This window comes from Larimichthys crocea, unplaced genomic scaffold (assembly GCF_000972845.2).
Source record: "Larimichthys crocea isolate SSNF unplaced genomic scaffold, L_crocea_2.0 scaffold462, whole genome shotgun sequence".
In the NCBI taxonomy this organism is placed as follows: domain Eukaryota; kingdom Metazoa; phylum Chordata; class Actinopteri; family Sciaenidae; genus Larimichthys; species Larimichthys crocea.
In genome coordinates, this window is record NW_020856024.1 from 180,641 (window position 1) to 206,210 (window position 25,570).

The 25,570-nt window shown below is 40.4% G+C and overlaps 1 protein-coding gene and 1 long non-coding RNA gene across 3 annotated transcripts in view; both read left to right on the forward strand.

The window, feature by feature from the left end:
• Positions 1–976: 976 nt before the first annotated feature.
• LOC104939049 (calcium/calmodulin-dependent 3',5'-cyclic nucleotide phosphodiesterase 1A) overlaps positions 977–25,570 on the forward strand; it is a 76,160-nt gene continuing 51,566 nt past the window's right edge. The window contains exons 1-6 of the mRNA XM_019265393.2: positions 977–1,917; positions 12,395–12,421; positions 13,345–13,458; positions 13,551–13,733; positions 14,874–14,940; positions 15,910–16,026. Of these exons, the coding sequence (XP_019120938.1) occupies positions 1,427–1,917; positions 12,395–12,421; positions 13,345–13,458; positions 13,551–13,733; positions 14,874–14,940; positions 15,910–16,026 (999 nt within the window). The 5' untranslated portion in view covers positions 977–1,426. The remainder of the gene's footprint in view (positions 1,918–12,394; positions 12,422–13,344; positions 13,459–13,550; positions 13,734–14,873; positions 14,941–15,909; positions 16,027–25,570) is intronic.
• On the forward strand, positions 17,563–19,751 carry LOC109142713 (uncharacterized). 2 transcript variants are annotated; one of them, XR_002043054.2, is made up of 4 exons: positions 17,563–18,233; positions 18,340–18,499; positions 18,645–18,732; positions 18,822–19,751. It is a non-coding gene; the product is annotated as an uncharacterized LOC109142713 (long non-coding RNA). The 2 variants fall into 2 exon arrangements; XR_003461985.1 differs by having other exon boundaries at positions 17,563–18,499.

Sequence of the window (25,570 nt, forward strand, 5' to 3'; positions counted from 1 at the left end):
CAGGGTACAGATACAGGAGACAAATTTAGTAGTTGTAGTAGTTTAGTAGCAAAACAGGTGGATAATGTCTTCTGTGACTAATGATGTCATGTCATAGTGAGGTCAGCAGGGTTAATAGGGTCAGGGTTGGAAACTACTAATTTAAAATTAAGCCTGCATTACAATAGAAAAAAGCATTTGTGAAGTATGGAGGGTATAAAACAAGACACCATCATGGGAAAGTTGCATCATGGGAAATGTAGTATCTGGTGTTCATGGAGATTGACCATACTACTATAGAACTCAAAACATTTTAACTTCGTCTGCTTGGATTTTGAACATTCTTTATTCTGCCTTTCTCCATGTTATACTTTGTTATGCCATAGAGTGCCACTTTAATGCCCAAACTTTAAGATCTTATTGATATTATTGGTAAAGCAAAGTTTTGTTCTGTCCTACACTTTTATATTGGTAGTGTAATGACCACAGCAGACTCCAGGGGGCGACAGCAGGACTGATTTGTGCGATTTAGCTGGAGACATTTGTTACTCTCTTTTTTCAGAAATATTAAACCAATTAAATATTAAACCACACACATACAGACACACATAGAGGGTCACTTTGTCTCATGCACAGCAAACACACAGCTCAGCACTGTCCTCTCTCTCTCTCCCTCTCTCTCTCTCTCGCTCTCTCTCTGTCTGTCTCTCTCCTGCTTCCTCTCCATCTCCCTCTATGATGCAGCTAGTATGGTTGGAGGACAGACTGAAATGCCTGTTTGCTATTTACATCTGAACAGATAAAGTTATGTGTGTTTGAATTTGGGTGGGCGTTAGGAAAAGAAAAAGGAGCAGAAGGAGGAGGAGGACGTTTGTCGACTGCAGGATTCCATCACTCTTAGCAACCGTAATTGAGTTGCCACGGAAACGCTCTGCGATGTTCTCTGCTTCTCTCTTGTCCTCGTCCATCGATCTTCTCTCTTTCTCTCTCTCACTCTCTCTCTCTATCTCTCCCTCCCTCCCTCCCTCCCTCACTCTCTCACCACCCTCTCCTTATTCCTTATTGCTGGTCGACTTCCTCCTGCCGCGGCAATGCTCTGGGATATTCAGCTGGATCATTTTGCAACAGTGCTGCAGTTAGTCTGATCCTGATTTTCAATCTTTTAAAAAAGCTACACTCACAATCTTGTGACCTTTAAGCCCCGAGTCTTCTTTAACGGATCAGATCAGTGATCAACATTTTGGATTGGCCAAGCTGTCAGGTGACATCACAGGAAGCTGGATGTTGGAAGTTCCATCCAACCCAAACGCTCTTGGCTGTAATGAGTGTCAATGTTTTCATGACTCTGTCAGTCTGAGAGACATCCAGGCGCTTCACAGAGACCAAACTCTGTCTCTGAACAAATACTAAAAAAAACCCACCTCCTCTTCTCCTCCACCAGGCCGAGATGAATGAGGAGGTGGAGGAGTCACAGCTGTCTGTGGAAGTTCTGGAGGCTGAGGAGCAGGAGCAACAGGAGCAGTGGGAGCAGGAGGTTTTACAGCAACAGGAGGAAGCGGTAGGTCAAGAGGAAGTAGAGTTTGAGGAAGGGCAGCAGGAGGAGGTGGTGCTGCATCAAAAAGAGGAGCAGGAATCGCAGCAAAAGAAAGAAGAGAACCAGGGGGGGCAGATGCAACTAGAAGAGCAGGAGAAGGTGCAGCAGCTTAAGGAGCTGCAGCAGACTGAGGAGGAGGAGCTGCAGAAGGAGGAGGTGCAGACTGAGAAGATGTCATGGACTAAGGAACAGCAGATAGAAGTACAGCAGCAGACTGAACAGGAGCAGCGAATTGAGAAGGAGCAGCATCAGACAGAGAAAGGGCAGATTGGGGAACTGCAGGACTTTGACGACCCTCTGGAGCGAACCCAAAACAACCAGGTCCTGATTCGTCTGAGAGGAATGTAAGTAAGCACAGATCATAGATTCAACTGATGATGTAATGTTGATGATAATTATGTAATGGCACTGATGATATGTATGTTAGAATCATTTGATTATGGTTAGTTTTTGGAGTCAGACTGACAGTCTTAGGGACAGCGTGGTCTCCTGGTTGTCCTGGTGATGTTGGCACAGACCGAGGATGGAGGGAAGACGAATGACAGAAAATTAGCAGAACTGTAGGTGTGTGGCATCACTGAACATAAGAGAAAGACAGAAAAAGAGAGATTGTTTGGGACTTTTGATGAGGCCACTGCTTCCTATCTTTCTTTCTGTCCATTCTCTGTAGTGGACACTAATAAGCTAGTATCACAGCAGGAACAACATCACCACATTTGTCTGAATCTGAGGCTACGCAGTAGATGAAAAACCACTGGTGGTTTTGTTCATAGTTGCCATGGCAACGTCAGAGCATTGTGATGCAGCAAACTCTGAGATAGATCCACATAACATATAAAAATATATGAAATATAGCATCACAGCTGACCATGAAGTAGACATTTTGGAAAATGTCCTTATTTACTTTATTGCTGAGAGTTAGATAAGAAGATCTACTCTTATGTAAGTTAAATATAATGTTAAATCCACCTGCCACCATAGCTGAAGCTCACTGGTATATTAGTAACCAAGGGAGGCCTTGAAAGGTGAGACACCAGAAGCTTTGCTACCACGAAGCTACTGTGCACCGTAAAGCCAGCTACAAATCCTAAATAGCTAGCACCATCTGCCTATTGCTCTGTGGATGAGCCTGAACAAAGGCTTAACGTAGAATCCAGTGTTGAGGACCTCTATCAGAGACAATATCACAGGGTATGCTATGGGGGCAGAATTAGTTGAGAAGTTTTTTCGGCTGATGGGAGTTTTGAGAGGGCAATGACATGGCCAGCCTTGGAAGAGTGGTCAACAATAGTGAGGATGGTGATGTTACTTTAGGATATCTAACTGCTTGATGGTGCAAGAGTGGGCTTAATATTTGTGGAGCAAAGTAAAGTTGAACTATTCAAAAAACAAACACCATCTAGTCTGTCCATACCACTAACAGTTATCCTTCCTTTCTATGCCAGTTTCACAGCTAGAAGCTCTCTGTTTCTGACATCATATTTACATTCTGTAGGGGTAAAACGATGCGGAAAATACATATAGATACAGTTTTTAGATAATTGAGAAAGTGCTGCTCCTACCCCAGTGTCTAATGCATCTACATCTACAGTGAATTGAGGAGAAGCGTCAGGCTGGAAGAGCACCAGAGCAGAGGAAAAAAGCATCTTCAGAGAATGGAAAGCCTTGTCAGCTACTAAAGTTCCAGAAGAAATGCCCATAGAACATGGCGGCTGCTATTTGTTCTCTGGTTGTGGTCCCTTAGTCAGCTTGGACATCTAGGGTCTGTCTGCACCAGCCCACTCTTGTAGCCCAAGAAGCTCACTGCTCACTGAGTGGAAATCACACTTCTCAGCTTTAATGAACAGTTATTCTCTTCTAGCAGCCACGAGAGGACCTGACTTACACGGGAGACATGTTCAGCTGGATCTTTTGATGTAAAAGAAGACATAAGGCTCAGGAGACCCATTAGCATGTTTGAAACATGGCAGGTGAAGTTAAACTAAATTGCACAAATAAGTACTCAAAACGGACCAGAGATGTTTTAAAATAGTTTGTATCACACAAGTAAACATAAAATAATCTTGTGCAGGTATGGTATGGTGCGCTATTTACCATATATTTGGTGCTGAGATCAGCAGAAAGCCAGAACTTTATGGCTTACGGGTTTGCTTGCTGTATTGGATGAAGCTGCACTTTACTTTTGTCTGGTCATCAACAGTTGGTGGCACTGGGCTTGTTTTGCTTTCCCAAACATCGGTCATCAGGGCAAACATTTCATGTCAAGCTTTTTTTTTTTTGTTGGTCTAGTGTAGTTTTGGAAATGAGTTTTAGAGCATTTTGTAATTGTAACTATTTGGCAAAAAAACAAATAAATCACAGAAATTTACTAGCAGAAGTCAAGAGAAGTGTTTAATTTAGTCCAATCCTGTAACAGACATTGAAAGTGTTATTTGTCAGCAGTGATTTAATGAGATAGAAACACAGAAGTTGTAAAAAATAAAGATTCAGAATTCAACTAACTGGACATAACTTTTACTGTAGGTGAGAACTTCAGAGGGAAGCATGTTTTTTTTTCTACTTTTCTTTTTCAAGTCTGTAAAAATGTTTTTTACCTCAGCATGAGTTTAGAGAGAGCAAATCTATTTTTAGCTGTCATTAGAAGAGTTAGCATTGCTCTCCTATAAATGGATGCTTAAACTTGTTTATTGAGATGTAGTCTGGACCCTGGAGTTTGCAGCAGAGGTGGGCATCAGGCTACAGTCAGGTAATGTTTTTCCAGCTTTTTTTATTTTCATTTTTTAAAACTTGCCCGTTATGAAAATTTCTATCCTTAGGTTACACGAGGCCACGTGTGGGCCTTGAAGTCCTCAGCAGTATTAGTTGTTTGGTTTTGGTTGGTAACAGCAGGTGCCAGTCTATCTCATCACTGTGGTGGCCGGGGTCGAAGAGACCTATTGCTGCCTTCCTAGACATAATAGATACTTGCCATTGACGTTCCAATCTGCGTAAACAGATATCGGTGTCTTCAGACTAGAATATGCTGACAATAACACCTGCATGAATAAATTCTTTTTGACTAATTCTAGGCGTATAGCATTTGTGGTGTTATCTTGGGGTTTAAAGTCTATCCACCAGGATGAGTTTCACAGAATGTAAGACCGACTCAGACAACATCATAGGACATTTATCAGACTTCACAAAAGGCTTCATGCAACTTTGTCACATACGCAGGAGGATTTCCCAACATCTGCAAACACACTGTGATGTGTATAATCGGTGGAGTTCCTCTTTCAGACTCTTTTCTAGCCCACAAAATTCAAGTAAACATTTCTTTTTTCAATGTGATCTCCAGTTTCTACTTTGTAATTCACCTTTGTTCAACTAGCAGAGCAGATGTTTGGACATGGAGATAATGGTGTAATTATCCAAGCAGAAACAGGTTTATTACAAGAAATCTGCATTGGTGTGTGCATAACAAACATTAGTAAAAAAATATATGGAAGATAAATCAAGTACTAGAAGATATTGAAATGAAAAGAGCTGTACAGATTTGTACAGGAATGTGCAAAGGCAGCAAGGCTACAATGTCAATGAGGGCAAACCATTTTTCAGAAAGTTGGACGAAAAGATCATGCTCTGAATCCCAAATGAAGCCTGCCTCTAGGATCTCTGCAAACATACCACACCCCTTTCTCAGAGGAATCCATTCAGTGTGTTAGTTTATTTAATTCTGTATGGACCAAGACAATCTCATCATGCAAAAGCAAAATGACCAGCAGTTTTCCTTATTATTACTCTCAAATGATATACCAACTCTTGACGGAGACCTTCTGAATTACAGCACCTTCTTTGGAGCATTCAAGCATGGAAGAAAAAGGCTGCTAGCAGTGTAGATTGCTTGTGCAGATTACTTGTGCTTTTTTGAGTTGTAGATCAATGGACAACCTAGATAGCTGGTAAAGAGCTGTCAGCACATGCCACCTAAAAGGAGATATCAAAGAGCAAGGACACTTTTACAAGAATGCTTTGGAGCAAAGAATGGCCACTGCATACATGGAGACAGCCCTTGGATGGTTGTCAGTGAAATCATACAATTACAAGGCTTTGCAGCTTTTTCTTTGTTTCTGTGTGTCTGCTGTAATGCAATGGAGGACATAAGTTACATGTCAGAGATGAATATGCCATCTAACATGTGTGCTGTAGTCTTAAAGTTACCATATAAACTACCAACAAACTTGTTTCAAATATATCAAGGCTTATAGTTACGCAAGCTCTATAAAAACTGCTGATGAGCAGTTGGCACCCTGCATGGCAGCCACTGCCATTGCCAGTGTTTCAAGTTTCAGGTTTATTTGTGTCTTTACAGGTTTCAGGTTTATCTGTGTAATTTAACACAGGGTTTAACAATACAATGAAATTAGCTGGACGAGAAAATTAAATTTTAGGTAAAAAAGAACAATATAGATACAAAATAAAGATACAAAATATAAAAATATACTAAAATGGTATATGAAAAAATATGTGGAAGTGTTCTAAAACATGTACACAGTATTGGAGTGAGCTGTATAAATAAACATGACATACTATACATACACAGATGTTAGGTATTGTACAGTGTAGATTTAAACAAAGTGTAAACAAGAGTAAAGTGCAGTCACAGTGCAGTATCCGTATAGAACAAGTATATACTAGACCAGCGGTTTTCAAAGTGTGAGGCGTGCCTCCTTTGGGGGGCGCCAGAGGACTTCAGGGGAGGCGTAGCGCGGGAAAAAATACAAATATATCTTACAAAGATATGTGTCTCATCACTGTGCAAGAAAACTCTAGCCACCCCCCAAAGGGTAGCAAAAAAAATCCACAAATCGATACAGTGTGTGTTATCTTTGCTGTTTCGTGGTCAGAAGTTCTATTCCAGCCCGAAAAAACGCTGCTAATGTCTCTGCTAATGTCTCCTGCTATGTCTCTGCTTTAGTTTGAATCAATCACGAAGCTCCTAGTTGTTTACATAAAGACAAAGAGGCTCTGACAGTGAAGTGTGACCTCTTGCTGCGATATACTACCTTTGGGTTTACTTCATTCTGGATCATCATTAGTGGGTCAAAGGTGAATGTGGGCGGTACTAATCGATTCTCCTGACTCTGATTGGCCGACAGGTGACAGGTGTCAATCATCCACACTCTGTGTTGTTTTAGCCTTAGCAGCACCGCTAGCTGCTACCTGCTGCTTCATATTCTTTAATACCGCTTGTTTCGAACATTGCGTCGTATTTAAACTCAAAGTCTTCTTTCCTCTTCTCGGAAATCTCACTGAACAACTTTAGCAAACAGCAATGCTGTTGTTATCTTCTGACCACACTGGTGAAGACATGTCAATTATTAGTCTGGCAGAGACGGGGCCAGGCTTGGGTCCTGCCAATAAGGCACGATAACTTTTGGGGCTACTTGGCGTGCAAACGTCGGATGAGTGAATGATGTGTTTAAAAAATCAGTTGTATTTTTTGGTGGCTGCTCTTGAGTTCTCTTAGGGGAGGCCCACTATCCCACACTTTGAAAACCCCTGTACTAGACAAGTATAGTAAAGTTGACTACAGACAGGTAAAAGTAACATGGTGTTTTAATAAAGTATTGAGCAAATAATATTCCAATCGGGTTGTAGCAGCGGTCATATTTTGAAGACAGTCCTGTTAGATCAGTGGTGTCAAACTCAAATACACAGTGGGCCAAAATTAAAAATTGCTACAAGTCAAGGCCCGGATGGGTTCAATGTTTATTAAAAACTTATTGCACATATTGAACCTGGAACTAACCAGGCCTATAGAATACTGCCTATAAATAAAAGCAATAAAATCGGTTTCATTAATTTCTCATGGCTCTATCTGTAGTTTTTCTTGAGTAATTTCAAGTGAAAACATTTTCTACAGGCAAACAACAGCCAAAAGTAATTTACTCCAAAGAAAAATCAAATGTCCTGTAGTAGCAAGAGAATAAAAATGCAAAAATGAAACTGCATTAAAAACTGAAAATGTGTCAAAGCACCGTTTGTGATGCTCACTAGTCTGAGCTAGATGCTTAGTGTCTCATCCTGGATACAAGTTCATCTGGGGTCAGGCTCTGAGCTGAGGAAATCCTCAGGATTGAGTGAAGGTGTTCTTCAGTAAAAGTTTGTGAAGTTTTGTTTTCATCTTCATCAAAGAGAACAGTTGTTCACAGAATGTGCTGCCAAACATAGAGAGTGTTTGAGCAGCCTGGGAACCCAGCTGGGGCATTGTGTCAGGGATGAAACGTGGAAACTCTGTCTGCAGCGCCCACAGACATATTTTGCCTTCACTGTGTCACTACATTGGAGCGCAATCAGCTCCATTTGGAGGTTTGATGGTACGCTTTCCACATCAGCTGCAAATGAATTACAAGCATTTCAAACCTGCTTTTTTTGGGGCTTCAAAATCGGCGGCTGCGATCTGCTCTTTCATTGTTTGGCAGTGCGGAAAAGTTTTCCTGCAGCATCTGCGTCTCCCACAGGCGCAGCTTAGTTTTAAAAGCCCTCACTGTAGCGTACATGTCAGTGATGACACAGCCCCAACCCTGAAGCTGCAGGTTGAGCGTATTCAGGTATATCTCACCTGTCTTGAAACCCCCTGTTTTCAAAGTCCACCTTTCGTTTAGCCATTTTTGGGGGAGAGGGATAGTTGAAAGTTGTGTGGTGTGCAATACCATAAGACTAATGATTGGCGAGTGAGGCGTGCAGACGCACAGGCAGTGCATTGTGGGATTTGTAGTATTATGGTGGTAGTAAATAGATTTTATCACACGGGCCAAAGATAATTCATTCACGGGCCAGATGTGGCCCGCGGGCCTTGAGTTTGACATGTGTGTTAGATTATGTGTTTAAAATTCTGGTGGCCTTGTAGTAAAAACTGTTCTTAGGCCTGGTGGTGCAGCCCTGGGGCCTCATGTACCTCAAAGACTTTCCTACTTAAACTTGGCGTACACCAAAACCCAGAAACTGTCCTACGCACAAATACATTTAGATGTATCAAAGTGTGCATACGCATGGATCAAGCACGTTTCTTTTGTACATCCCAATCAATGTGGAATTGAGCGCACATGCATCCCTATTTAAATATGCAAATAAATTTAAATAGGCCCTAGACCTGAGATTCACCTCTTTGTCCGATCAGATAATGCAATGAACAAAGGAAAGAAAATAAATTTCACAGAGTCTGAGCTAGAGATTCTAGTGAATCAAGTGGAGATTCTGTTTGGTACCCTGTCAACAGGGATAAATATGACCAAAAAAAAGACGTGAGTGAGCGTGTGTGTGAGGCTGTAAATGCTGTGGGATCCGAGCAGCGCACACACAGAGGTTAAAAAGAAATGGTCAGATCTCAAGGTGGAGGTGGGCAGAAACCCTCCGCTGAAGCATGACCGCAACAGGAGTGGAGGAACTCTCCCCCTTCGACAAGAGAGTGGCCTCTTTAGTGGGTGACACAGCTCTCACACAATTAATGAATGCAGAAGTGCGCTGCGGCTGACATTTCCAACTTTACGCCTGCTTTTACTGACATGAATACTGAACATGAGTCATGCGTTGAACTGGGCCACCTTGCCACGATGTTAGTTAGCTGCATTTGTGCATCACATATGATTTGAACATTGATGGAATGAAAATGTTTCCTATTAACATGAACAAATTCATCCTGTGATGGCGCTTTTATAGCAATGTGTGTGCAGTCAATAGCTCCGATTACATTAGGGAAACTGGCTCTCGCTGCAAATTGCGCTTTAATGATGGCCTGTTCAACAGCATTGTATGGGAATCTGATGTACTCGGATGATTCCGTCCCACACAGCTGGCATGGCTCGGCTCAGGGTTGACTGGCACACTCTTGACTGATTGGCCAGCTCCCGCTGGAATGCCCCTGTTGCCAGGAACCCCAGCGTGGTCAGCAGCTGTGTGGACACAGACAACCCCTGACTCCTCGCCGTGTTGCGCTCTAGGGCCAGCACGGCTGTGCACAACTCCAGTAACACTGGCCTTGGTAACCGAAATCGGCTTATGAGCCAATTATCATCATTTGCAATTAAATCCTTGCTTTCCCTAAATACTCGCTCATGTCGGATTGCACCATTTGCAAGGTCCTCTAACAACGCTAACGCTGCCATTGTTAATACCATTTTCTTCATCACATTGTGCATGCTTTTATATCCACCTATATAATTGCAAACACCTGGGTGCGTTAACTGTTCATAAGTGTGCCTCTGATGTGCACATCACTCTGATGACTACTTGTTTTCACATTATTAACAGTTTCCTAGCATCACCTCTAAGTGTCGCCAAAGGAACATTAGCTATGGTGCTGGGTGCTGGTAGAGATGTGCAGATGTGGCTTAAAGCACTTCATAAACCCTGAGGTCAGTGCAACGGGGCGATAGTTGTTCAGGCAGGAGGCAGGTGATGTCTTTGGGTCAGGAACAAAGGTGGATGCCTTGAAGCAGGAGGGAACCATGGACTGACTCAGGGAGAGATTGAAGATCCTGGTGTACACTACTGCTAGCTGGTCAGCGCACGCCCTGAGGACCCGGCCTGGTATACCATCTGGTCCAGATGCTTTTTCAGGGGTTGACCCTTTTTTAACGACTGTATTACAGTGGCTGTTTCAAAGGTCAGCGTGTGTGCAAGATTTTGAGCTTGACCTGGAGCGATGCAATGTGCTAGCCAATGTCTCTATTGGTCCATGTAGTAGTCTGTGATGCAGCGTAGTCCACTCCACATGTGTCTGGTGTCAGAGCTGTTGTAGTCGGACTCCACTTTTTCCCTATAGTTTGCCTTAGCATCCCTGATAGACTTTCAGAGGTCTTATCTGGCTGCTTTGTTGGTGTCAGGATACCCTGACTTGAAAGCTGTTATCGTGCCTTATGCTTAGTGCAAATCTCTCAGCTGACCAGGGTTTCTAGTTGGGCTAAGTGCAGACAGTAGCTTTAGGGACCACATCATCAATGCACTTACTTATGTAGCCTGAGTAATCATTGATGTCACCATCAGCTGCGTCCTCAAACATCTGCAAGTCTGTTGTCTCAAAGCAGTCTTTGAAGACCTCGTCAGCTTCTTTGTTCCACTTATTGTCATTAAACAAAAGTTCGCTGAGAGCTCTCGTCGGTGCAGCCATCTCGCGGCACTCAGCAAAGTCTATCTAAGTATGAATGTGGATGAATGAGATTTGTGGTATAAAAGCGCTTTGAGTGGTCGGAAGACTAGAAAGGAGAAACATAAACAACTTTGAATTGTGTATTTCTGTGGGTTTGTTCGGTGCGAACAGTGTTTAAACCACTTAGTGCCCACTTGTCATTATTCATATTAATGAATTTGTCCTGATAGATATATAATAGATGCAGATCAATAAGCAATAGTCTGAGCTGTTTTGTCCTCTTCCCTAGTTTCCGTGGTAACAGCAGAGCTTTTTGATGCAGCAGGAGAGATGGACAGATAGAGAACAGGGCCGCTTTTTATTTTTTTATTTCTTTACTTTTATTTATTGTTAAAGTTTGATTCTAAAATAGAAGACAGGTGCAAACATGTATTTCTATTTATTTTAATTATTTATTATTTATTATTTTTATTTATTTATTATTTATTTGTGTGTGTGCTGCTTACTATCAGACTACTGTGTTTTGATGGATGCTCTGCTTTTTTCTTTAGGTCAGGGTGATTGGGTGTAGATGGATTTAACCACTAAAAAAGTGCAACACACACCCTGCAGTGGTGCATCACAGCACACAACAGTCTAAAAAAGAATATATCTAAGAATAAAATTAACTTTGCCTGCTCAATATTAATAATACTAAGGATGCAAGGAAGACAAGGTTTGAGGTAAAAGTACAAAACATATTAGCAAAAGCACACTAAAGTGGATAAAGCAGAATCAGCATCAGTCTTAAAAAGTCAAGACAGAGTAGTGAGTCATTCTCCAGAATCTCTGTCCTCAACAGTCACTGTTGGTGCCGCAGCATGCTTTTTTTTTTTTTTTTTTTGCAAAAAATCACAATGCAACAACCTGGCTCTGTTCACCCCACCAGATCCAGCTTTGTAATTCAGGGCTGATCTGCTCACACAGGCTAGTGTACATTTACTGATGGACCATGAAATAACAGGTTCCTGCTGTCAGATCTCAAAGCTGAAATGTGTCAGAGCCGTGTAGTCTTTGAGGTCAGATTCCAGAACACTGATTTCAGATCTAATGGAGCTCATGTCTATCTGTTCATGAGTTCATGTTTACATGTTGCTTTAGATGGTATTTTTCAATTAGATGGGGACTGGCAACATTCTATTTAACCATGTTTTGAATCTGGGGGCCCTAAACAGAAGTAACAGATCTTTTTATGTAGAAGACTTAACACATGTTCAAAATCATGTTTAACCTGCTCACATGGAAAAAAAAAGAGTACAGTCAACTTATTAGGAAATACTTATAAATACTTAATAATCTTGTAATGACTTTTTGAGGTTTTTAACACTAGCTATACTATTTATTTTCAATTTTATTACTGGCTGTGTGTAAAGTTTGTGAATATTAGAATAGACATATTTAAAAAATTCTCATTCATTTGTCCAATTCACTCCAGGCACTGCATACATTAGCACGAAACACAATCATTAAATTATGGCTTTATAGACTCTAAAATTTAAAAAATGTTTGAGTACACATGCAGGTTTTGGGTTCCTTAAGTATTAGAGTCTTCTTCTGAGATATGTCATATCAATCAATCATAGAAAGAGTCATTTAAGGATGTGACACTCTGTACTCACTTTGAGTGACAGTTCTGTTTTTGTTTTTGTTTACAGGCAGAAATATAAAAATACATCAAAGAGGTAAGACACACATACATGCATGCATGCACACACACACACACACACACACACTCAGTCTGGAATACAGTGAAAATGAAATGCTTGAACATCTGCAGTCTTGAACTTTAGTTCTCTCACTCCCTGTCCATATCTGATTCCAGCTGTAACCATGGCAACACAAAACAGATTTCATCCAGTTTCCAGGAAGGTGTTTGGTTACCATGACAACAGCACAACACCTGGCCACATTGGTGTCTTTATGTCTCACTGCCATCCTATGTTGTAATCATAAAAAACAGCCTTCTATTCTGAGCAGCAAGAACAGACACAGCTCGGCATAAAATAAGTCAATATGTTTATTTCCTGAAGGAGACTCATATTGCTTAATGTCAGCTGATTGACAGGAGGCAGAGTGTTATGTGTCCATCTGGAGAAAACAGATTTTCATGTTCTGGTTCTGTGGTGTGAAAAGGGAATGTGGCTCTGCCATGAGCTGTGTGAGTATTCAGATCAGTACTTCCTTCTGTCAGTTAGAAGGTGTATGGAGTATGCACTATTCACTCTGGGTAAATCATTGGTTACCTCAAGTGAATTTTACATTTACAATGATTTATGATAATATGATGATACATGCCAGGTTTAAATTAATCTTCATGGATATTGATATGAATACTTAATTCTGCGAATAACTAGGTGTTACTGTGACCATGTAAGCGAGGAGTGATTTCACATATTTACTCTCCCACTGTGTTTGGCAATCCGTCTTGTAATGTACATTATATTCACAACTGTGTGCGATCTGTGTGTGTGACATCAGGATGTACATCAGACCACCTGACAACACACAATGTTTAGATGGACACTGCAGTCTGTTGTCAGACTGCTTTCATCATGAATCTCTGTTACATAAACGTTCTTTAATGGTTCTTTTCAAACATTACAAGGCTTAAGGAGGTCCTGGAGCAGATGGACCGTGGTGTTGTGGACCTACAGGAACTCCGCTGGAACCTGGAGCTCGCTGCTGCCATGTTAGATGCTATTTATACTGATGAGACCAGGTAGGACTGAACATAATGGATGAATGAATGGATATGTATAGGTTCTTATCACTGGTTGTCAAGTTTGACAGGTGTTTCTTTCTGTTCTGAAGGCGTCTGCTGGACACTGAGGATGAGCTCAGTGACTTTCAAGCAGAGTCGGTGCCTAGCGAAGTACGTGACTGGCTGGCATGTACCTTCAGCAGGAAGATGGGTGTAACCAAACGTCGTCCCGAGGAGAAACCAAGATTCAGGAGCATTGTCCATGCTGTACAAGCTGGGATATTTGTAGAGAGGTAAAGAAAATAAAAAGTAATAGTTAGGCCCATGTATATATATTAAGTATTAGTATAAGTATTTCAAAGTATTAGACTTCACCGTGGTATGATATTTCTCAAACATTTCCAAATGAAAATAAAATATTAACTAAATTTATATAAACTAAATTTATACCAGCAAGTGACCACTCATTAGACAAGGAAGAAAACAGATATCTTACTGACTGCTGGTATTTGTTGAAATCCTTTCACATAACACAGGTCAGGGAGATTCCCATGCACGTCTGCCTTATTTACTATAAATGTGGCTAATGTAGCTCTATGGATTATGCTTTGCCACCTCTCTTGTGTCCTTTCCTGAACACATTTTCTTGACCTTAACCCAGTAAAATATGACCTCATATCTAGGTCAGAACTGATACAAAAAAGGGGTATCCTTCACCTAACATAGAAGTGAAATAAAGTGTTAAAGTGTTACAATAAAGTGTCACATTAAGAATAGTTGCTCACACTCAACCTCCTGTCCACTCAGATATCAGCATGTTATGGCAAAAGATGAAAAATGCTTCATAAGCATGATGATTTGCAGTCTGTACTGATCACAGAACCGTAGAGTAACATCAGAATCAATGAACATGATCAAAGTTTTTATGTCAACACACCTGTCCATATTCTCTCTCTCTCTCTCTCTCTCTCTCTCTCTCTCTCTCTCAACTTCTTCAAAATAAATCTGAAATAAATGACCAAACATCTGGCCAACCTCATCGTGGATGATGTGATTACGAGGTCCAACATGAAGCCTAATGATGTTAGTGTGCAAGTGAGCTGGAGATCATCATATAGGGAAACTATTAGGTCCAATATTATTAGTGTAAATGACAGTGACAGAGCGATGAGTGATAGAACACTATCAGTTTATCTGCTACAGCCTAATGATGCATGAAATCAAAAAAATATCTGCAGCTTTGTGGCAGTGCTCACTGTGTGTGTGTTTAGAACATGGTTGCCATGGCGACATACAATCCATCCTGGCCATAAACTGTGGGGGAGGGCAGCTAGGTCTGCATAAGGACAATTTTATATGCATGCAACTATGTATATTTGAGAAGTGTGCATGATATGTTTATGTGTGTGTGTGCGCGTGTGTGTGTGTATCAGGATGTACAGACGGACGTCCAACATGGCTGGTCTGACCTACCCTCCCACAGCTTTGACAGCTCTTAAGGTAACAACTGTTTTATTTATGCAGGAAATGACATACAATGTTATTATTAATTTTATTTTTAATTATTGAAATAAATGTATGTAGTAGTAATTCACATAATATGTTTTCATTGGTGCATAATTACTTGAAAATATGTATTGCTGTGTTTTTGTTACCTTAGAATGATACTTTAATATCTACAGATGCAGCAGGTCGTCTTTCAACAGGAGGGTAAATCAAGGGGATTGCAATAAACAATGCTAATAAATCCCACACACTTTAAACCTCTTCTGGAAGTTGAAAGGAAAGGAAGCAGAGTAGTAAAATAAAATGAAGAGTGAAAGAAAACTGTTAAAGTTAAGTAAATTAAGGAAGTATGAGAAAGCAGAGAAAAGAATGGGGACTGTGAGAAGAAAGGGAGGAGGGACAGAAAGAATAGTGAAGAGAAGAAAAGAGAGAAAGATAAAGGATGGTGAAGGGAAAAAGGTGCAGAAAAGGAAAGAAAAATAGGGAGGAAAAAAGTATTGAAGAAAAGGAGGAAAAAATGGTAGCGAAAGAAAATTAAACAAAACAAAATAGGAGGTACACTACTGACCAAAGGAGGATGAAGGAGGGATAATGTCATACAATTCATGTCCGCCTGGACTATGGCATAATTTCTAAATCCAACAGGAGGGGATACTGATGAAAAGGAGGATATAAAGCAGATAAGATGAGAAAATGATAAAGGGCAAAGACAAAAATATGTGCAGAGGTAGAGAAGAACAGGGAAAGGGATAGTAATATGTAGGACAGAAGAGGAGACAAGGAGCAAGAATATGTGATTAAGCATTATCACTACCCCCTCTGCAGGAAAGGTCCTACATTACAGTGAATAACAATACATGATCTCAGAATGATCTGCTGGATTGTCCCATATTCAATGTTGTTTGAGCAGACTGAGAATGGGAGTGATATCGTCTAGCCTAAGTCTTTGTGATTGTTTTCCAGGAAGTCGATCAGTGGTCATTTGATGTTTTTTCCTTCCATGAGGCCACCGGAGACCACGCCCTCAAGTTCCTGGTCTATGACCTGCTGACTCGTTATGACCTCATCAACAGATTCCGGGTACACGCTGCTTCATACCATTAAGCCACTGTGGAGCTTAATGTCAGCAGGGGTGGGGCTGAGTATACTATGAGCGCAGAACGCTTTATGAAAAAGTTCAAAAGTATCATGAGAGGACTGGGGCTGCAATGTATTCTTTTTTATTTCCTTGAAGATGCCAAAACAAACAATGAATGAATACAACGGCTACAGCCAGCAGCTAATTAGTTTGGCTTAGTACAAAGACTGGAAATAGGTCAACAGTAGACTCTGTCTGAGGTTAGTCCAGAAGCACAATGCATTTACCAAAGAAAAAATAAAATTGCAACTGGAAAATGTCTGATCTCTCCCCTCTGACCCCTGAGAGATACAGAAAATCTCTAAATGAACCCCCTCAACAGGTGGCCACAAATGCCAAACAGTGTGGTGTATCCAAAAGCCGAAATGATTGCGATCTTGTCGACCATTTCCGTGCTGAAGTTCAGTGGTGAATGTTAAAAACTGTGACCTGGGGGGTTTGGGAAAGAACAGCTGCTCCCTGCTCCTTTTGGAAATTTCCCCTCTCCAATTTACATGGGAGTAGATGGGGCTGTGAGAGGGTTTCTGGCGCATCTGTGCATCCCATGCCCAAACTATACATCCAACAGCTTCAGCAGATTAATAGGAGTGATAAGACAAATTTTTCTATACTTCTGTCTATTAATTATCTTTGTGGAGTGAAATCTATAGCCTCGAGAACAGTTTACAATACAGACCCATTAATTTTTTTGCCATGATTTTTGGCGATTTCACCTTATTTACCTTGCCCCAGCAGCCCAGGATTTGAATCCGACCTGTGCACTTTGCATGTCATTCCCGTCTCTCTCTCCCCACATTCCTGTCACACTCTAAAAGGTAATACCTATGCTCACTTAAATTACATTTGTGTACTTTACTTATTTCTCACTATCTTGTTGACTGAACTCATGTCATGTCAGTAACATACTCGTTTTGCCTGAAAGGGTTATAAAACTAAGCTCATGTGAGTAAAGTGAACTTGTACTCCTGAAGTAAACGCAGCGCGTGGCTTTGCACATGCTCAGTAGAGCAGGACTTTCCAGCAACTGCGTGGACAGAAACTTTTGGAAGAAGCAGCAAGCTTAAAGAGTCTCTAGGTAAGTTATTCAATTTTAGTAGTATTTACATTTGTCAGCTATGATTTCATTATTCACAACTGAACTTCAGCAGCATTTTTCTGTACATGGTGATAAATCTCCTGGCGGGCTAATGCGAATTTGAGCTAACGTTAGCCAGGTTAGCTAGCTAAAACGGCCATGCTGAGAGCCGTTAGCTACATGCACGAGCCCTACCCAAATTCATTCACGTCATGTTTAATTTGAAATGCTAATTTGATGTTGCTACAAAATTAAAAAGCGTGGCAAGCAGAGAAAGCGCACAGAGGTTTCCATGCGGAGGCGCGACATGCACGCGCATATACACCGTGCACGCGCGCGTTTGATTTGTATGTGTAATGCTAGATGCTAATTTGATGTTGCTACTAAATTTAAGTTCCACAGTTTCCACGCGATGGCGCGACGTGCAGGTGTACTTACGTGGCGCGCACGCGTATACATGCACGCACGGATTATGTTTAAGCAGAGAAAGCCCACATAGGGTTCCCACACGGAGCCGCGACGTGCACGTGCGTGCATGTAAACGTGCCCGCGTGCACTGGATTTTTTGGGGGGGGGTTAAAATGCAGATTTTATAGACAAATGAAAAAAAGACGTTTGATACCAGTACTGTTTATAAATAGTTATCACAAAGGAAACGTGTGTATATGTATGTGTGTGTTTTATAAGTTACGTTTTACCACAGGTGTCTGTACTGTATTTAAACCCACAACTCTTTTTGTGACTTTTCTAGCTGAGGAGCTGTCTTTGTGGCTTGAAGATTGACTACCAACTGACATGTAAGTTCTGCAACTTTGCATGTGATAAAAGAGGGCAGCTACTTAAACATTATAGATTGAAACATGGTGGTAACACAAGAATGTCACCGTTACCATGTGTTAATAAAGAGTGCCTCTGCACATTTAAGTCCTTCAATGCACTTAAGGTACATCTATCAAGAGTACACTCCTAAAAGGATGATCATCCAAGTGATGCTGTGGAAAATGTATTTCAGTGTCAACTTTGTGACTGAAACTGATGTTGGAACGCTGGCCAGCTCTTTTCAGAAAACAACAGGTAAGCAAACAAGCATATTAAATAAATACATAATAAACATCCACCAAAATATTGTGGTCATTTCTTAACTTGGTACAAAATTTTGTGTTCTGTTTTGTCTTTGAAGGTTTTTGCAGAATTCACCAGAGTAGCAAGCAAAGATCTTGAGCAAGACTTTTTTGAGTCCTTGGACCACCATACCCCCGCCATTCCTTGAGATCTTCAAATCTAAAAAGGGAAATGTTGGCAGGACACTTGCAGAGATCGTTGCACATGTTGAAATAAGGGTAAGCATTTCTTCTTATTACTATTGCGTAAAAGCAGAAAATTGTGCAAAGTCTTCTTTTCTAACTGTGCCCCCCTCCCCCTCCCCCCAGCCTCATAATTACTGTACAGACGGTATAAGTTTCACTCTTGTTCTCCCACTGGTAGACCCATGATGCCATAGCCAAGAGGACTGCTGTCTTACCTCCCAGTTTTTCTCGGTGATGATGGGAGTGATTTCTTCAAAGTCTGCTTCGTAAGTATTGCCTTATTTGGTATGTTGAACGTTCTGCACCACAAAGACAAAATCTTAACCTCAGTTTTGACTTTTCTTTGTATATGCAGGATTCGGATGCCACTCTGGATTTCACACAGGTTCCTGTTGGAGTAGTGACTGTTATACCTGAAGAGAGTCAGCAGCCAGGTCCAAATGCCCTGCACCTTGAACCATCCAGCATTGGTATCATACTGGAAGGTAATCTCGTCATGGATGACACTGAAAGCCACGCGCAAGCTATTTGCCTCATATTTGGACTAATCTATGCTCTTCATCTAGATTATCCCAAAAGTCTTAAGAACACCTTTGACTTCATTCAGAGGGTGATGCTCAACCTAGGTGTAGGTAACCTGAGGCCAAAACTTCAGAGCTTGAAAAATGCGCTTTTGCAGTAGATGGCTGTGCTGTAAAAGGTCCTCAAGCATAGATACTTTGGTAAACTGACCTGAAATATTTACAACTAATAACCACTGCAAAATTCTTAGACAGTTATAGTCACAGCTGGATGATTTTGGCCACGTCATATTTCAGTTTATATAGTGTACCTTAGGATATCTACCTTGTTAACATGCTGTTGTGTAATGTGATTGACTAGTTTGCAGCCAGCAGAATACAGGTAGCACAATGTTACAGTGTAATCTTGTTTATTACAGTTCAATGCACATAGTGTGACATAATTGTAAAAGGTTTCATTTAGTTTGTAAGTTGACTGAAGCTTGATTGAAAATGTGTCATAGAACCCTGTTGAAATCTAAAGTAAAGTAGTGAGAAAGATTTAGTTTAGTTATTTCCAACATTTTAAAAACACTATTTTATAGTATGTATTTTATTTTATAGCTGATATTTTTTAAGGCTTAAAACTGGATTTGTTTTGATTGTATAATTGAATTTCTCCATAAACACTGACCTGGGTTTAAGAAGCTCACAATGGCAATTTTGTTGAAATAAACAATAATCCTGCAAACTTAATCATTCTTTGTTGTGCTTACTTTATTTATTTAAGGCAATCGGTTTCCTAGATTCTATTGAGTTAACACAACTGTTCAGTTAAGTAAGACTCACTTGTTTCACTTAAGTTGATATTACTTAGAAAGAACAATTAATTTCACTTGCCCTTTTTAAGTTGGAACAACTTTACCAAATTAAGTAAATACAACAAAATTTAAAGTAAACTCAACTAGAACATACAGAGTAAACATAACTTGAGACTTATAGTTATATTTACTTACCTTTTTCAAGGCAATCGGTTTCCTAGATTTTTTTAAGTAAGATCAACAAATCAGATTTTAGAGTGCACTCTTCAGCTGTCTCTATACTATAAAGCTTGAAAAGTAGAAGGAGAAATAGTTTAAAGTGTAGAAGATTTGTAGAAGATTGTAGAATTATTTGAAGGTTGTACAATGTATTTAAATGGGATAAATGGTAAAATATTAATAGTAGAAATTAGTAAAATATTAGCAGGAATGTCCTAAATGAGCTGAATCTAGTGATATAATTTTTATGCAGGAATGTCCTAAATGAGCTGAATCTAGTGATATAATTTTTATTAGTTTTAGTTTTTTTAGTACAAAATTTGCAGGAGTAGTGAGGTGTCTGTCTGTCTGTCTGTCTGTCTGTGTATGTGTGTCTAGGCCAACTCACACCGGACGCGGAACGGAAGCGGAATGGCACCGCCGCGGTCACTGTAGCAAATAGAATCCAGTCTAGTCAATGAGAGCACTCACATCGGGCACGGATCAGCCGCGGCTCGAACACTAAACTTAGAAAAGATTAATCAACAAAAAAATCACTCTTAAAGAGGAAGAAGACAACAACTTACGTGACAAAACAATTTCTTTCTTTCGGCAAACGGACTGTGACAATGAGGGCTTAGGTGAACGGACACGACGAAACACTTTGGCACAAGACAAAGGGAAGACGCCTACTAAATACACATGAGGGAAATGGGTAACAGGTGGAAACGATCAGGGATCAGGTGAGACAATCAGACCGGTGACACATGAGGAAGGGCAAGTGACCTGAAACGAGAGGAGAGTTAGATTTCAAAATAAAACAGGAAGTAACGAGACAAAAACCCCAAGACAGGACAAACCTCACCGTGGTGTGACACCACGTCCGGTGTGAGTTGGCGCCGGGAAAAGTACCGTTCCGCTGCCGTTCCGCCTCCTGTGTGAGTCCCGTGTCAGTCTCTCTATGTGTCTGTGTTTGTGTCTGCGAGGGAGAAGGATAAAATGGCCGACATTAAAAATGTAGCCTTGATAGTCATTGATTATATAAAAGACAGTGTAAAAGATTGTTAAAAGTTAAATAGAAGTACAAGGTGTTGTGTACAATTTGTAGTTTGAATGAAGTGAAATGTAGAAAGTATGTAGAAGTAGTAGTTTAAAGTGTACAAGGTTTGTAGAAAGATTTGAAGCTTGTACAATGTATTTTAAATGGTAAACAATCTGTAGAAAAAGTTGAATAATTTGTAAAATATTAATAGTAGAAAAAGGTGTATACAAGCAAACATGTCCTAAATGAGCTGAAACTAGTGATATAATCTTTATTTTTGTAGGACAAAATTTGTGGGCCTAGTTACGTGGCACATAAGATGGAAAAATAATAAAGATTGAAAGAACAATAGTGTGTTCGCCCTCTGGGCACCCACACCAACTAGAAAAATTTCGGTAGAAATTTTGAGTGTGCCTGACTCTGGCCCCGCTGCCCCCATGTATTAAATAGCTGTTAGCGTTTGTGTGCGTGCTTGTGTGTTTTACAAAGAGAGGTTTTACAAAGTCTTTTTTACAAAGTATTTTATTTTGAAAGCCTTTTGTCTTGTCTCTGTGTGTGTGTGTGTGTGTGTGTGTGTGTGTCTGTGAAAGAAAAGGATAAAATGGCCGATATTCAAACTGTATTATTGACAGTCATTGTTATTAATAAAGTTAATCACAGTCAGGCTTGGGAGGGGCAGGGGCAGGCCACACCAGGGCCAGGTGGAGCCCACCAATCAGAGCAGAGCAGTCAACCACAGCGGCTCCTGTGACATTTGACACCACTGAGAGAGAGAAAAACCTACCTGAACGTCTACATATATATTTTATGTGGCTAAAGTTAGGAAATTGGACCTTTAGAGCGATGGAAAGATACTGGTATCTCTGCTTTCTTCCAGAAATCTTCCCTCCTTTTAAACATTGCTGTTAATGGAGCAGTAGTTGGGTGTAGCTGATGCTTCAGAGGTAACACAGCCAAAACTATAAGTCTGACAGCTTTAGCAGACGAATGTGAGTGAGAAGACAAATTTTCTACATCATCTATGTATAAATTATGTCTGAAGTGTGAAATTTGTGGCCACGGGAGCAGCTTCCGTTTTTTTTTTTGACTGATTTTTTTGTGTCCTCTTTCACTCGAGCGATGTCATTTACTCTAGCAGACGGAATACACACCCATTATAAACTCAGAATTCGAGTAAAAACTTCATCAACTTTAAGTTGTAATAGTTCAAAAACGGTAAAACATTATAGTATGAGGTCTTGTGTACAATTTGTAGTTTGAATGAAATCTGTAGTAGAAAGTATGTTGAAGTAGTAGTTTAAAGTGTAGAAGCTTTGTAGAAATCTATTTAAATGGTAAAATTTTTGTAGAAAAAGTTGAATAATTTGTAAAATATTAATAGAAAATGTTTTTATACAAGCAGGAATGTCCTAAAGGAGCTGAATCTAGTGATATATTTTTTATTTTTGACAGAATGTGTAGACTAGTTACGTGCAGAAAAATAATAACTACAAAACTGAATTTTCCTGCGGAAAGTGCCGCCCGTTGCTGCATGTTGTTCCCCTACCTCTCTTTTTCACATTCCTATCACTCTTTAGCTGTCTCTATACAATAAAGCTTGAAAAGGCCAGTGTTTAATGTAAACTGTGATGGTGGCAAGGAAAAACTGCCTGTGGCAGAAAACTTGAGCAGAACCCGGATCATGTGGGTGGCCATCTGCCGTGACTAGTTCTAAATAAGACAAATAATAACAGCAGTTAGTATACTATAGACTGTTGATTGTCCATGTTTTCACATTGGAGTTGGAGTTATGTAGGACAGAGCTGGTCCTGACAAGAGAAAACAGAAAGATGTTATAATAAACTGAAGAGTGTAAAGTTGTCCAGAAGTTATATAAAACACAATTATTAAATACCTCCATACTTCTACAAGGCAGAAAATTATCTTCTCTCCAGTGCCACTGAACACAGAGAAGCTTTGGAAGGCTGCCTGATATTCAGCTTCTTTTACACCTTTAGCTCTCCGTTCAGTCCCGAGTGTGCACGGTGAAGTGGAGGGGTCAGAGTGGCTGAAGACCTGGAAAAAGAAGTTGACATAAATGACATGTTGTACTCACTGTTAACTAAAGCAAAACATGAAATAAAATCTCCAATGCCTTTTGCAGGGGGAAAACACATATCTCATATCTCTCTCAGCAGCAACCGGTCTGTGGCAGTCTTTGTTGTTACGAGCCGGTCCTCACAGTGCTGGAGGGAGTAGGTGAGCCAGGGCCGGCAAGTGTCACCACAGCGGACACAGGAGAACTCTATCCTCTTCAGGCTCAAGTAAACTTAAACAAGTTAGAGTCTATGACAAGTTTGGGCAACCTGCTCGAGAGAAATATGGGAAGTGGAGTTTTAGTACAGCAGAAAGGATGTTACATTTAAAACACGAACCACCAATCTTCTGATTAGTGGACTTACCTCCTAAGGCCACAGATGCCCCCTATTACCCAAAACAATATTTTGTGTTGCATAATATTAATAATATAATAACTTTATTTATATAGCACCTTTAAAAAACAGAGTTTTACAAAGTGCTTTACAGAGCAGTAGACCCAACAAATTCACAGAATCAATTAAAATAAAAAATGATAATAAGACAATTAATAAACATAGAAAATGAATGGATACAAAGACGACATCACATTTCATCAAGTATATTTCCTTTACACAGACAATTAAATGGTCCACAGCCTGGCAAGGTGTTGGGGCCAGGCTACACAGAGGATACCCCTACTCTGGATAATAATTGACTATTGTATTTGTAATTTAAATCATTATAAATAAGTATTATCATAATTAGTAAATATTGTGTTGTACTAGTTTTGAGTTTATCATTGCATGTTTCAATAATTTAGCTCAGTTAACATTAGTTTAGATTTAGTTCCTTTAGTTCATTACACAGTACACAGGATTGTAATAACTGTAATATGTTTTTATGACACCGGAATGAAGACAACGCTGTGGTTGAGAGATGAAAATCGGGTCCAGCAGTGTGTTTTTCTCTGTGGTTGCATCAGTGATGAGCTGTACATATCCCCTGGACTGAAACAACTCCAGTATTGGCTTACTTCCACCAGCTAAGAGATTCTCATTGAAATCGCCGCAGACAATGATGGGTTGATAATCCATGATCTCTAGTGAGTCTAAAAGACTTTGCAGGTTTGACAGGAATGATGTCACACTGTAGTCTGGAGGTCTGTACACAACTGCAATCAGTGCACGCACTGGGGTTTCAATCTTCAAGGCCAAGAACTCAAGGTCAGTTACATTATGCACATACTGTTTTTCATGAACTTGGAAGTGGTTCTTTACATAAACGGGAACTCCACCACTGCACCACAACAGTTCTGTAAGGTTTGTGTAAGATACATTTCTGTTGCGCTTGTACATTTTGTAGCCCTCTACCTGGAGACTCTGTGCGACAAAGGAGCCTTGTAGGTGAGTTTCTGTGAGACACAAGACATCTGCAAGACACAGTTCGTGGTGGCTCTTCATGTCTTTAATATAGGATGGCAATCCTTCGGTGTTATGGTGAACAATGGTCAAAGTGTGAAGTCCACTTAATGTTTGTTTGATATGAAGAAGAGGCATCATGTTGTCCAAGTTGACTTGTCTCATGTTCTCCAAGGCTGCTGTGATTTCTGGGTCAGCATATATTCTGCTTTCATCCATATCTACCATGTTACTCTACTGATAGCAACATAAGCCATTCCAGGTTCAAATATGTGTTTGAGTGAGACTACAGCTGATGTCTTTGTCATACCTTGAATCAGAGGTTACTATCCTGCCCTCATGTAGCAAATGATCGATTAACTAATCCTTGAGAGATATCTATGTTTCGAGTTTTTGCTTCCTTTAAATGGTTTTACTTGGCGTGTCATCTTGCCAGTGTGTGGGTCCTTCCTATAGTCATCCGCATCAATTTCAGTGACTTGTGAATGTAGCAAAGCTAACGTTGCAAAGTTGTGTGAATTCACTTGTTTGTTAGTCGCAAAGATGTGCAGGACATCAGTTGGACAATGTGCTGGTTCGGTAACAGTTTGTAACAGCAATGCTCTGTCTGCTAGACAACTCATCATTTTTCTCTTTTACATGGATACGTTCAACATCTCTGCAAAGGCAACACCATCCTTTTGACGCATTATCTCAGGCAGAGTGATCATCTGAAAGTTTTCTTGCCACAAGTTGACCTGACATGGGTCATACACACTTAGGGTCTTAGACTGATGCACAGGTGGTATAGAAATCGCCAACTGCTAATACTGACATTCCTCCAAAGGGTCTTTGTGTGCCTTTTATTTGTTTTAGTCTGGCATCTACATATGCAAAAAGGGGCTTTGAGACCATGACCACTTCATCAATAATAATGATTTCTTGCTCTGGATTTTCGCCACAGACGTGCTTAATGCACCAGTCTCTCACTGCATAGTATACACATGCCTGTTTCTGGTTCAGATTCTGATACATTTGACGTAACAGTGTGGGGTCGATTGCAGGAACCTCTCGAATAGCTCTGACTT